A 13,895-nucleotide genomic window follows, 5' to 3' on the forward strand; every position below is an offset into this window, starting at 1 on the left:
TTCTCATATCTTAAAGGCGTTCAGTGATAAATAAAGATTTAATTTTAAACCGGTTGTTTTCAGTTCTTTGTTTTTGAAGTGGCTGTGTATTGTGTCTATCTGTGTGTTTTTTGTGGTCGTTTTGTCAGTTTAGCTGAATGAAAAACCGAAATTTCCATTGGAGGAATCGAACACTCATCGCCCAGACCGAATAACCTGGCCAGGGCGTAAAAAGAGTACATAAAAGTTCCTGCCTTTATGGGCGAATACAAACACGTCTTTTCAATACAGGTCTTTTCCACTGTGTTTCCTGCGAGGGTCTGCAGAGTGGTCGGAGCAACAACACCTAATGCAGTTAACGTGTTGGTGAATTTTTCAGAAAGATTAGCGCATTAGCTAGGATGAGACACGTGATCGATTGAACAGCAGGCAGAAATTTAGTGGAAAAATAGTACTGTGCTCGTACTCTTGTGATGTCAAATGTTCTTACAACCTCAAAATATGTGCGGATGTTAATAGTTGAGATCTTAGAATATTCTTATAGGCTCCTGATCTTGTTCTGATTTTCATATGTCTCGAACAAAAGTTGAAAGTTCAAGGATCACGAAAAAGTGTCCAATCTTTACCAAATCTTTTCTTTCTTCAGCTGTTGGAATAAATGCGACAGGTAGGAACTGGGAATATTCAGCATATTTGAGGCACTCTCTTGTGGAAATAAGTTGATTTGAAATAGTGAAGAAAAGATACTACACAGATGGTGTGCCTTTCTTTCTTTTTCTGTCTTAGCGAGAGAAGTATTTCTTCATTCACAAAATAAATTTAATAATAATTAGAAAAAAAAAAAAGAAATGAAACTATACGCAAAACATTTCCCCCTCTTGTTCCGGTTCACATTTTTGTCACGTGACAGGGATATTAGTGATAGGTAAGGACAAGAAACAGGTGGTAAAGATGAAAAATAAAGTAACAGCAAAATACTTATCTTTTGCCATAATGATTGCTTTTTTGCGTGCCCTGTGGGACATCTTCCGTATCAACAGCGCAGAGGATTCTTGTCAAAGTTAATCACTGAAATTTTTTACTCTGTGCTTGCGAAACAAACTCTATGTGTGCGTGTGCGCGTGATTTCCATCTGCACATGCAGTTCCAAGGACATAACCCTCAAACTGAGCATCCATACATAAAAACCTCTTCATTTCCAAGCACTACACAAACATTTCGCTTTGAAGAGCAGCGAATTCCTTTTTTCCCGTTAGCAACACACATTACTTTAGATTAACTTGTCTCCAAGGGATAATTTTCCAATCTGCAGTCGTGATAAATGTTCTTTGACTTTTTTTTTCACTCAACTAATTTCATTGGAAGTATGTTTCAAAAGAAATGATTACTTCACTACATGCCCTTTATCTCCTTTTTCTCCACCCCTCATTCTAGCTTTTGCATGATGAATTTCGTATGGCTGTTAGGTCAAGAGGGTGTTTATATCTTGGGTGTTAATTTGATCAGATGTTAATATACCAGTTAACAAATTACGTCGTGTTATGTAACAACAAAAAAAAATTAAGCAACACTGATCTATTAGTAAACAAAGAGGAGTTTGTTAAGTTCTTGCAGATGGCGTTATCAGTTCAGTGCCCTACGCCCTGCTACATATAGGCACCGTTTGATCTCAACATTTGAGACCAGTAACTCCTATTGTGCGGGTGTTTTTATTTCATTTCTTGGAAGAACCCATCCAGAGGCCTTGTCGTTTATAAACCTTCCCAGTATGCATTTCAGGTCAGACAGTTGGGTCACCAGGTTACTACCTGTCGAAAAACCTGATTGACACCTGGCAGACGATATCTTTACACTCCCAAGTTGGAAATGTGTGATTTGAGCAGCGAATATTTGTTTTGACGAGGTACACTCTGATGTTGAGACATTCATACAGACAAGCTGAATCAGGTACAGTAAATAGGCCACTGGAATTTGTAACGAATTCATTAAGGCTTCGGAGGCGTGTACACACATACGTAGGAACTTATAGCGCTGGTTAAGAATCGCGATTCTTTTTGAATATTCCAGATATGCCAAGTGTCTAAAAGTTCCAGTCCCGAGGGATCTCCTCTTGGAAATCTTCGTGACACCAATCATAAATAAACCATATTAGTTTAAATTGCACTGTCAAAAATTCAGATTTTTTTTCCTCTTTCCATTCTTTCGAGACTATTGTACTACATAGGGGTTAGATATGGGTCATTTCTAACTGATGGGGAATAGAATAGTCATGTGGCCTGGAAAAGAAAACTTCTATTCACCTCTCTCTCCATTTCCCCAGGACTGTCAATAACTGAGCATGTGCAGATCGGACTTTAACAACAACAGCAAATCGCTGTGCGTACAACCTAATTTAGACTCAGCATTTCTATAAGAAAAGTTCAGAAACTTTCTTTTTCATTAAAAGAAAGCAGCATTGTAGGTTGGCATAGCAAACAGAGACGCTGTTTTTCGCAGCTTATTAGGTCATGACGTCTGCTCTCAAAATGTCGACCTTTCGCAGTCATGTTATGTCTCGCTATTGCGCGTCAACCAAACATGAAATGCAGTACACACTTCCTCAGCAACGGCATCAGTTTCTTTAACGCATCTGGAATTGTGGATCACCCGGATGGTGAAACACTTCTGCATTCTTGAAGCCTGTGACGTTCACTTTCAACTCTAATTTCCCTGGATATTCATCTTCTTAAGTTACGAGACCTTGCACTAAATGAAACAATTCCAGTGGCAACGGTCAAGGTTTTCCTTCTGCTGACTCGTATTTACATTCTTTAATGTTTCCTTTTCTTGTTTTGTTTTTGTTTTAAATAAATTTGAACCACAAGGTGGTGTTGAAACTATGCTAATGTAGTCTGCATTCTTGAAATACTTTGCGATATTTATGTTATTGGATGCTTTGAGTCTATCTTTAGATTTAGTAAATTGTTCGCTTTGGAATTCAGAAAATATCACGTGCCAAAATTATTAAAAAAAAAAATAAAAAAATGCTATCATTATCACTAAAAGCAAATTGCAGCCGTCGTATGTATGTTTATTTATTCCTTTAATAAATACTCGCGTTTACATACAATGTTCTACACTGCGTTACCAAAATTTAGGAAACCAAAGATGATCTCTTTAGTTCTTTAGTAGCGATCCTTTTGGTTTGTGGTTATCAAACACCCCACAAGCAAAATATACCGGAAAGATGACAGAACACACCTTGGATCCACTGCTTAATACGTCTTTCCCTTTACTTTTATGCTTCCATCAGTGATAAATGCATCCGTGGAAGCATATTAAACTGTTTTAGTGACTACTGTCGCCGTTCACAACACCACTGTGCACGGATATATGACCTTATTTTGTCTCAGGAATGTATTCTCGTACGTTATTAAGTTAAGAGCATTTCTAGAGAGAATACATTTATCGAAACAGAGATAAATGGTACATAACAGACTGCTGTTGTAACTGCCCGTCAGGGTACACTGGCCAGGGATTATATTTTGTTATTTTCGATTAACTTTTATCTTCTACTCCTAAATCCCTTAAATTAATTGGATTTTTTTTCTGTGCGTCCTCCTGTTTATAGATATTGTTTGCCTCATCTTCACAGGAGCACTAATTATAAATCGCGAGGTATGTGAATGAAAAGAAAAAATACTGTGTTTTACTTGTGTTTATAATAAAAATAGAAATTAATAAAATGGTTTTATTTCCTTTATGTTTTTTGTGTGAAAAAAAGTGTTCTAAAACTCATTCCATTTCTTAATGGATAGTTGTTCGCATCCTTTCAAGGTGGATGATTCCCGAAACCCTTGCATTAATGTATTATTCGAATTTGAGAATGGTTTTATTAATGGATATAACAGATTAAAAAATAGATTTTTGGAGTATGACATTTGATGATGTTTTGAATGAAATTGTTATAAAAAGGATTCAATATTTAGGAAACTGACTACACGACATACAGACAAATAGGCTTACAAGGGGGGTTACACAAGATGCTCGATTCTAGCCAGAGTGTTAGGATTTCTCCAGCCATCACCATACATTGACATAAGGGCCAAATAGTTGAAGGCGAAAAATGGATGAATGCAAAAAAAATCTTTTTTTTCATAAATTATTAGTGTGAATGACAATCAGCTTTGGAACTGACAGTTTTATAAATTTTAAATCTACTAATTTAGGTCGAAAAAGAATAAAAAAAAAAAAAAAAAAAAAAAAAACACGCTAGCAAACTCCAGACTTGTTCAGCTGAGTGCTTTCGTTTTTTATAAAAATTAGTTAAATTTTAAATATTTTTAGCCTATAATAATAAGAAGGAGAGATGAGTGAAGATAGGCTAACTGACCCAGCACCAATGGGATAACAGAAGTAAAAAGCTAATCAGAAAAGTGAAGGCTATCCTCCAGAAAGAAAACGACCACAAAAACCAAATTATTATATTAGGGTCACTCTGTAGTTTCTTACATATACCTGTATTTGTACCTGTAAATTGCGTGTTCTCTGGTCGATTTGCCTGTTTTTCTGGACGAAAAAATTCCAGTTTCTAGTGAGAAAATCTTGCTATCTACACTTGAGACCGACTAACTCAGCCACTCAGTGAAAAAAGCCCATTAAAGTCCTCACGTCATTGACGGGATTCGAATCCGGGTCTTTTACACCCGGTGTGGGGAGGACGGTGACGATACCACAGAAAACCTGGAAACACGGGACCTATAATCAGAGGGTCGAAGCATATCTTGACACCCTCAAGCAGAAATTCCTGGCACTCAGCAAGACACCTCGCCGTTATAGGGAGAGTGCCCAGAGGAAAACAGGAAATTTTATGAAAACCAGAGAGCGTTCTACAGAAAAAATTAGACAACAGGAGAAGGAAGGCAACGGGCTCCCCCCCACAAACCACAAGGCACTCGAGGAGTTCTGGAGTAGGCTGTGGAGCAGCGAACTTAACCGTACGGGCCATGCCATCTGGATAGATCTAGAAAGGAAGAAAACCAAGAACATACAAGATATGACAAAATGAGAGATTCGGGAGGAAGAAGTACAATGGTCGACTAGGAAGGCTCACAACTGGAGAACCCCAGGAATAGATAGCTTCCACGCTTCCACAACTACTGGTACAAAAAGTTCAACTGGACACACACACACACACACACACACACACACACACACACACACACACACACACACACACACACACACACACACACACACACACACAGTGGAGCAGTTCACCCAGGGAATAAGGCACCCTGACACAATCCCAGAGTCTCTGACTCAAGGGATCACCTATTTTAAGGTTAAGGAAAAAGACACCACAAACCCGGTAAAGTACAGACCTGTCTCCCAACAATGTACAAGACTAGATGTACAACTAAGAAGATATGATATCAGACCACTTGGAGAGCCAGAACATCATGGCCAAGCAGCAAAAATGATGTAAGCAGATGAGCAAAGAATTCAAGGAGCAATTTACCATTGGCGCTGAAGTTATGGAGCAAGCATACAAGAAGAACTGCAACCTGTACATGGCCTACATCGACTACCGCAAGGCCTTCGACTTCATGCCTCATAGCTCCAAAGCAACGAAGGCACAATGGATGACCACCAGCAAGGTCGAAAATATCAACTTCAACACCTACTCGGGTCATCAAAGAGTTCAACACTGACATCAGGGTGCAATTTGGCCTAGACAACTAGAAGACCTATGGATTACAAGCACGTCTAGTCGGACAAAACTATCAGCTTAAGATCGATAAAGAGATTGAAGCCATGACAGAAGGAGAGAAATACAAACATTTGAAGATGATGCAGGCCTACTAATTAGAACACAAGGAGATCAAGGCCAGCCTGACCGAGAAATACCATCAGAGACTGAGAAGCCTGCTAAAATCGAATCTGAATAGTGGAACATGGTCACAGCCATAAATACTTACGAAGTTCCTGCGTAAGTTTTATGTTTTGAGAACCCGAAGAACCCCCTAATGCTCTGAAGGAAATTTGAAGTTTAATGATACTACGGATCATTGCTTGGACATCTCTCTTTCCCGAAAGTCGAAGAAGTATTACATACGATCCAAGGCCTGATCAGCTATCCACCAACCAACACAGGAACAGAAAATGAAAATCGCAGTGGAACTCTCATTAATAAAATATCTTATTTTCAATAATCAAGCAGTACGTACACGACATTGCCGATGCAGAATATTACAGGGCCGAAATTGTGTTTTGGTACATTCCGAGTCCTAATTAACACAACATCTGTGGTGGTTACTGCGAACACCATTTTGTAAAAAGATCAATGTAAGAACTGCGGCAAGAAAATTTCTAAGGATTCAAAATGGCAAGGAGATTCTAAGTTCAGAAGTGGTTTCTATGATGACTGGTTGGCGTGTCAAAAGACTGTCATTCACTTAGTAAAATTCAGTCATGAACAGTAGGGTACTATGCCGTATTTTACTTATGGTATAAGTAAGACCAAGTGAAAATCGGTTCATTCTAGATTATCCTACGTTTTGAGTCCATACAGACACGAGGTAGACACGAGGAAGGAACTAGTCACCGTCTGCGCATGCTCAGCTTGCTCGTTTTAGCTAATTACCATTATTAACGCGTAGTTTGAGGTTATTCTTTATTACTAATGATAGTTATCAATGGTAATAAACCTAACCCTTTTGAACAAGTTATGTAATAAATACTGATAATAGTTCGACTAGTGCTTCTGGAAAAAGAAATTTAAAAAAAAAAGGAAGTACTTAATTAGAGATTAATTAGAAAACTGCAAGCAGCAGTTGTATGAGCTTTAAAACGTGCTTAAAAGCAGGTCATCCACAAATTCTACCATCTCCAGATCTCATTAGGGTCGGTTGGTGGGTTGTTAACTGTATTTGCCTTTTGTTTCATAATTTACTGTGTAATTACTGTACGTATATGGTAAGCGACTTCTTTTGCCTAGCGATAAAATGGCTGTTTTGATTTTATGAAAATAATTCGATTTTTTTATATGGTCCTTTTCAGCTGTCACAGTACGTTATTTGACCAGAAGATACATCGGAGAATATAGTTCCAGCAAAGGTATTCGTTCTTATTTATTTTGGAAAGTTGAATATCATTATTATTAGATGAGTGATAGGACAGCATTTATTTATTTTTTTCTTAATGGATACTCCGCACTCCAAATTTTTTGATGAGCTTTATGAGTAAAAAAAAAAAAAAAAAAAACCTTTACGTGCAGGGCAGTTCCATTTAATTGAATTCAATTCAAAACACTCGCTCCCATTTTTCTTCGAAGAAGCAAATGGTGATGATTGCCATCTCAAAATGCTTAACTTCATCAGTCGTTATCTCTAAGAACCGCTCGCATTTGGTGACTTACCAAGCAACCTCAGTTGGTACAAGAAAACCACCTCGTATCCTCTACCTTGATCTTGTATTAAGCGAAAAACTGGAGATCAGCAATACCGCGACAATAAAACCAGCGTTCTCATCAGAACAAAGTTCTTCAAACGTGTCATGTAAAAGCTTCAGAGTCCGATCTCATATCAGAACCATGAATACAGCCATCGAACTGTGCCTCTCCGGACTCTCCAATTTCATCAAAGAACGCATATTCTGTACGACTGTCAAACTCATTTAGACTGCATTTTCTCCCTACTGCTGTGAGGAAATTACACCTAGAGAATCCTCACGACGTACCTCAGAGCAACTGCTGTACTGCGACACCACCCCACGTACCTCCACCGGATAGACAGGCAGGTTCCTACCCCAACAGGTGTTTTCCAGAGTTAAAGAACTTGATACTGATCTGAATTTTATGTAACGGAACTTACAGATGGAAGTACTACGCAAAGAACCCAACCATTCTACTAATCATTCGAATCGATTTCGCCTCCTGGATGATTGACATGGTTGCGCAGGATCCAGAATGGTTATTTTACATCCTGTGGACGGATGAAGCACACTTCCACCTTGATGGATCTATGATAGGTACGAATTGTTGAATTTGGACTAGATTCTAAAAAAAAACCCTCAGGGACTGTGAGGAATCACTCCACCGGTAACCAATTATCAACGGAGGAGTAACCGAAGATTAATGGTAGGGTAGTGTTTCAGCATATACTCGGCCTACGTTGAATACTATAGTACTCTGACACTGTGATCGGTAATTGAATATGCTTCTTTTCTCCTTTCCTGATGATAACTGATGCATTTATGCATCCAAATAATTTGAAATTTTGTACTTTCTAGAAAACAAATCTGTACATTCATTTTCATGCAAATCAGAAAACGCTAATTTTCCCTTATGGTGTAATTTGCAATACATAATATGCAAATAGTAAAGCAAATTTAAAATTTCGGTTTATATATATATATATTTTAAATAAAAAATACAATAAAAATAAATTTCACATTTTAGTGAAAGGTATCATTTGAGAAAAAAAAAGTTTTAAATGTTCCACACATCCTTTTGTTTTCATATTACGTCCTAAATATTGAAAGAATGTTACAAGGATAAACTGTCAGTTTATTAGAGTCAGGAATTTTCCTCAAATCAGATATTAAAATTAATTTTCTTTATAGAGAAGTTTAGATTATATCTATTACATAATGAAGTTAATATAACAATTTCGAAGTTAATTTTATGTTTTGTGTAAAATTCGCGTTGTTCTCTTAGTAATAGTGAATCCAAGATATTTGGCAGTATTTTTTAGCAGTTTTATTTAGTATTTTTCTATATCTTATAGACGAATTTATTGTTCCTTACAGTTACAAAAAATAAAAGAAACCTAGGGTGATTTCCACTACGTGGACGACAAGCTAAGGTTCCTTTACCAAAAGCGGGCTTCTTTCTTTTTTTACTTTCTCGTTATATTCAGTCCTGAGAAAACTTTGCCAATCCCATGACCGGTCATGTCCCCGATATACCCACTGCGCACTTATTATGTTAAGTCTGACTGCATAAAAGGGGGCATTGTCATCTATTAAAGTGACAACGCTTTGCCTGCTGAGCAAAAGGTAATAAAGGGTGCATTTACAGAGGAATGGCTTGTCATAAATCCAAAGGTGGTCTATAGGTGAGGGGCTTTAGTACTCTACTCTCTTTGGTGACATTGCTTTTCTCAGGACTGCAAAGATATATTTGACATTTTCTCTATAGAAAATCAAAATTTACATTTTTAGTATTCTTTTGAAAGCATCTCTGATTCAATCTTGAGTTGAATGTCTTGGTATATGTAGTTGTATTAAACTAAAACACTTGGTCTCAAAAGATATTTAATTCGAGGCAAACCTCCTTCTAATGTTTTTCTAATTTTCTAAGGCATAATATTTAGAAAAATAAGATTTTTACAAACCAATATGGATTTATTTCTTAAACAATGCTAAAGCTCAATATCTGGAAGGTTCTGCTATCTATTTGAATGGTTGGTGGACTATTCGTTTCCTTGACAACCGAAGCAAACTTCCGTTTTGCGGGTTTTCCCAAAAGGTTAGTTTTATCGACCGATAAAATGTCTTTGTAGTTTTTTTTTGGCTGTTAACCTACATGAGAAGTATGATGGCCATGAAACTTCCCCGCTAACTGAAGAAAGGACATGCTACACACAAAGAAAAGTTTGTGAATAAGGTGAGGAGTTCAAAAGACGGAAGAAACACAAAAGATCTTTGTAAAGACCAAATAAAGCTGTTTATTTCTTCTCTATTGACGAGAAGCAGTCTAACTTCCTCTCAAGTAAACACCTGATAAATGGGATAACCCCGAAGTGAGTTTACATTTCATTGAATTATTAATGCTTAATAATTGCCTAAAATGATCAAAGACAACAAAATTGAACGAAAGTGACGTCAGTTTAGCAAAGTTTCGATTTCCCTGTTTGAAAGGCGTCGATACGAACTTATATAGAAAGATCCGAGGTGTTGACTCATCGGTGACCTTTCTGATATGAGCGGATGTCACGTGATCATCTATTGTTACGATCTCTTGACAACCACCTTATCAACGAGAGAAGAAGAAGAAGAAGAAGAAGAAATCCTTTCTGTTGCAAAGAATGAAAACAAGTCCTTTGTCATCGGGTCGTGATTCATCATAAGATATGAATAACCACGCACTCCTTGCACAATCACGAAGATGACTTGCCAAGACAGATCTGATGGGAAAATAATCAACAGCAAGGACAGATGAGAAGTCCGAGGTGAAATAGGCGTGCAGTGCTATAGACAAAAGCAAGAAACAGAGTCATATGATGAGAAGGAAGAAAGGGCTGTAACTGGCGGGTATTTGCAACATTGCGTGCTTAGTACTTTCATAATAATAGGCTTCAGGTCTTAGAGATCGCCTTGTTCATGGCTCTCTTGTTAACCATTCGTAGATATGTATGTATGTTTCGGGGACTTTATTGGAAGGGAGAATATTGCAGAATGATTAAGGAAAGAAAAAAGGAAACATAAAAGTAGGGCGCAGTTTCTTGGTCCCTATAACCCATAAGGAAGGAAAGAAGAAATTTTTTCGTTGTTCTGTTGCATGATAATCAGTTTGATTTGTCCATTGTGTATCGAATCCAAGACGGGAGTAAAGGTGTGAAGTAGGCCACAACATCCTCATCTTCAGACTACCAAGTGCTTTCTAATGAGATGTGGTTACTTCCCTTGAAATATTGCTTCGAGTAAGTGTGATGACCTCGATTCCTGGCTCATTTCCATTGTACACGCAAGCATCATTTATTTAAAAAAAAATTAACTTCTCTGTATTTGCTCGCATACATATCCTCTTGTTCCTTGTCCGACAGATCCTTGTAGACACAAAAAAGGAATCCGTCTCATCATGGGAAATAAAGTTTCTACACGCGTACATCGCTAGACTTCGATTTGTATTTGATTAGGAAAGATAAACAAAAATAATAATAAATATAAAATAAACACACAACGTCGATTAAACCAGAGCCCATGAAATGAAATGCAATGATATGGATGAAAAATATACGCGCTAAAATTCTATTAATTTCCTATAGAGCATATCAATGATTTCTACTAGGGGTTTGGAATTTTTATGTTTCACAACATATTTGTTACGAAGGTTTTCTTATTAAAATTTGTTTCGGTAGTTATTTACATTTTATTTATGAAGAAAACTTCTTATCATTAAAAATATACTATATAAATACAAATCGAAAATGCAATAGTATGGGTGTTTAAGGTAAGTACCTAAAGCAATTAATTCATGAGGCATCAACAAATGATATTTGTAAATTTTGCGAATTTATCGTCTCCTTGTTTCTGGATAAAAAACTTCACGCCTTCACTAGGAACACATTAATTGTATTCGAATCGAATTGAACCAGATCTTTTTACTGCGTTACAGGTGGAGTAACCACTCAACCATCACGAAGGATTTGTTTGTTTCTGCAATAAATTCCAGCTCGGTTTATTACTGCGTTTGGATTTTTTCATATAACAAGTATTAACATTCATCTCTATTTATCCTTTTCGACACTTTCAAGTCTAGAAATGAATCCTCTCTTCGCGTACGTTGAGTTGACAATTAAACCACCGTGTTTACCAATACAGTGTTCATCATAACCTTTTACTACCTCTAACATGAACAGCAAGGCGATTATACGTTGCTTTCCACCGAGCCATAAGTGTGTCAACATTAACTATGAAAGGAATGTATGAAGGTGATAATATTTCATTCGCGCCTGTAGGCGTTGCTTTCGACACTTGCGGCCACGAACCTCTAATAAGCACCATTCATTTCAAGGACATAATAAGAGGATAATAGACCACAAGTTATTTCATCTTTTTTAGGCCATCAGCAAGACGCATAGCTGCTAATAAGTAACACGCAGGCATTATAATGTAGACGTACAATGAACGACCGTTACAGTGACACGCCCTCTGGTGGAAAAACTGCTCATATAATCTTCATTAAGGATTGCTTCGGGATATCTGTGTTTCTACCTTTGATTTATGACTTCACTTATTAGAAAGAATCAGCCTTTTTTTCTTGCAGGGATTCAATGTTCTTGAGTTATGAGCAGAGGAAATCATAAGAAATTGTAGAATTAAATAAACGAAGATTGAAAAATTTTAAATATGAAATATACTGTAGCAACGATACACTCTCAGAATGTGAGAATCATTCTAATAGGAGTGAGGACTTATTGATCAACCTGAGCGTTCTCTTTCGGATGGAGTGGAGGATTTTCACAGAGGTTTTAGGAGAAGCTTCCAGATGTAGATAAGATACCATTGAAGTTTGGTATCGAAGATTTGAAATTTGCACACAGTTAACGTTGGCAGAGAAAGAATATGTACCTCGCCTGATGAGCTACATATTTTATTTTAGGCGCTGTCAACCAGAAGACTGCGCATGTAGGTAATACACAAAGATGTCGAGTTGTAGGGAATGCTCACATGAGATGGTATAGAATCTGTCCTATGATATGTCTGTAAGAAGATAAACTCCTGAAGTATTTAACAAAATATCGGACCACCTGTGCTGCTTAATATCTTCTCTGATTCAGATAACTCCTTTCGTAATGGGAATGTCACCCATCCATCATATTCTATGTATATCAAGTGGTTTGAGGAACACGAAGAGGATTTTATCTGTCACGGTTGCCATAGTCCCCTGCTGAACGTCCTGCGATGCTTTTGAATGAGATACTAGCACACAGTATACTGGTATCAGTAAAGAAAGGGAGAAATACATCACCGTTGCCTCTTCGACAAGCATTCGTTTGTCGAGATTCATAGTTTTCCTGTAGATATTTAAGAATATCAAATGATATTTCATGTTTCGAACAATTAAATTTGTTCTGTATAATGAAACAGTTACTAATTATTGGTCATATTTCTGTGCAGTGTTAGGTTTCTTTCATTTATATTTAATTTCTTTCTTGCATTTCAGACTTCATCTACCGACACAGCGTTACCTTTGACAACATTACAACAGAAGTGGAAATTTTAGATACATCGGGATGTAAGGTAGGTGTTTAGAGAGAGTTTTTAATTGAATTTATTTGTTTATAGAATATATAATCCTAGAAAATGTGTGCCAAATATTAAATTATATTTCAATTCATGAGAATATAGATTTAAATTATTAATAAGTACGTTATATTTAACTCACGATGCATAGTTATTATGAAGTTATTAACAAAGGAAAATATGTAGTATTACCAAAAAGTTTCCAGACTGTAATAAAAAATAATATAATTTACCAACTATTCTAAGATGTTTCACCTTCGAAGTATTCCCTTGGGAGATAATACACTTTGTCCAGTGCTACCGCCGTTGCTGGAAGCTATTCTGGATTCCTTGATTCGTAATATCCTGCATTTCCTCTAGATTTTTGTTGTATCATGCCTATAAATCCCTGCCTCATCTCTGTGATGACCTTTGAAAGGAACGTCGGGTCATCCTGAACATGTTCTTCAAGATCACGACATACATTAACGCACTATTGCTGCTGATCATCAGTCAGCCCACGTGGCGCAAATATTCGCCACGGTCTGTCGCACGATGTTTTTCCTCTAAATGTGTTATCAGGTTCCATTAGAAAGTTACAGTTGTTCCACCAAATTATGGATGGTGAGACGACAATAGCTTTAGTGAATTAATTCGCTAACTCATGCAAAATTTTCATCTGAAATCATCGTTGATGAACGTTCGGCATTTTTAAATGGCCAATTCATTTTTGAAGTTCCCTACGAATCAAAAGATTGCATTCTGTTCCAGTAATTGCTTTTCAACTACGATGGTAACATTTTGTGTCTATCAAAGGCTGTTTTTCAAGTTTATACTCATAAAAGCACTTTGTGTAAACTGGCTATTCTTTCAAATCGGTCATGCCAGGATGGCAGATTTGAACACAGAAGCTGTAACGTAGAAAT

At 37.0% G+C, this 13,895-nt stretch overlaps 1 protein-coding gene across 1 annotated transcript in view; it reads left to right on the forward strand.

The window, feature by feature from the left end:
- Positions 1–13,895, forward strand: part of LOC150080447 (ras-related and estrogen-regulated growth inhibitor-like protein A) — a 60,107-nt gene that overhangs the window by 39,208 nt on the left and 7,004 nt on the right. Inside the window, exons 2-3 of the mRNA XM_090381326.1 lie at positions 7,021–7,077; positions 12,911–12,987. Of these exons, the coding sequence (XP_090237452.1) occupies positions 7,021–7,077; positions 12,911–12,987 (134 nt within the window). The remainder of the gene's footprint in view (positions 1–7,020; positions 7,078–12,910; positions 12,988–13,895) is intronic.

Source organism: Mastigoproctus giganteus, chromosome 9 (assembly GCF_048544385.1).
Source record: "Mastigoproctus giganteus isolate SK-2022 chromosome 9, ASM4854438v1, whole genome shotgun sequence".
NCBI lineage: Eukaryota > Metazoa > Arthropoda > Arachnida > Uropygi > Thelyphonidae > Mastigoproctus > Mastigoproctus giganteus.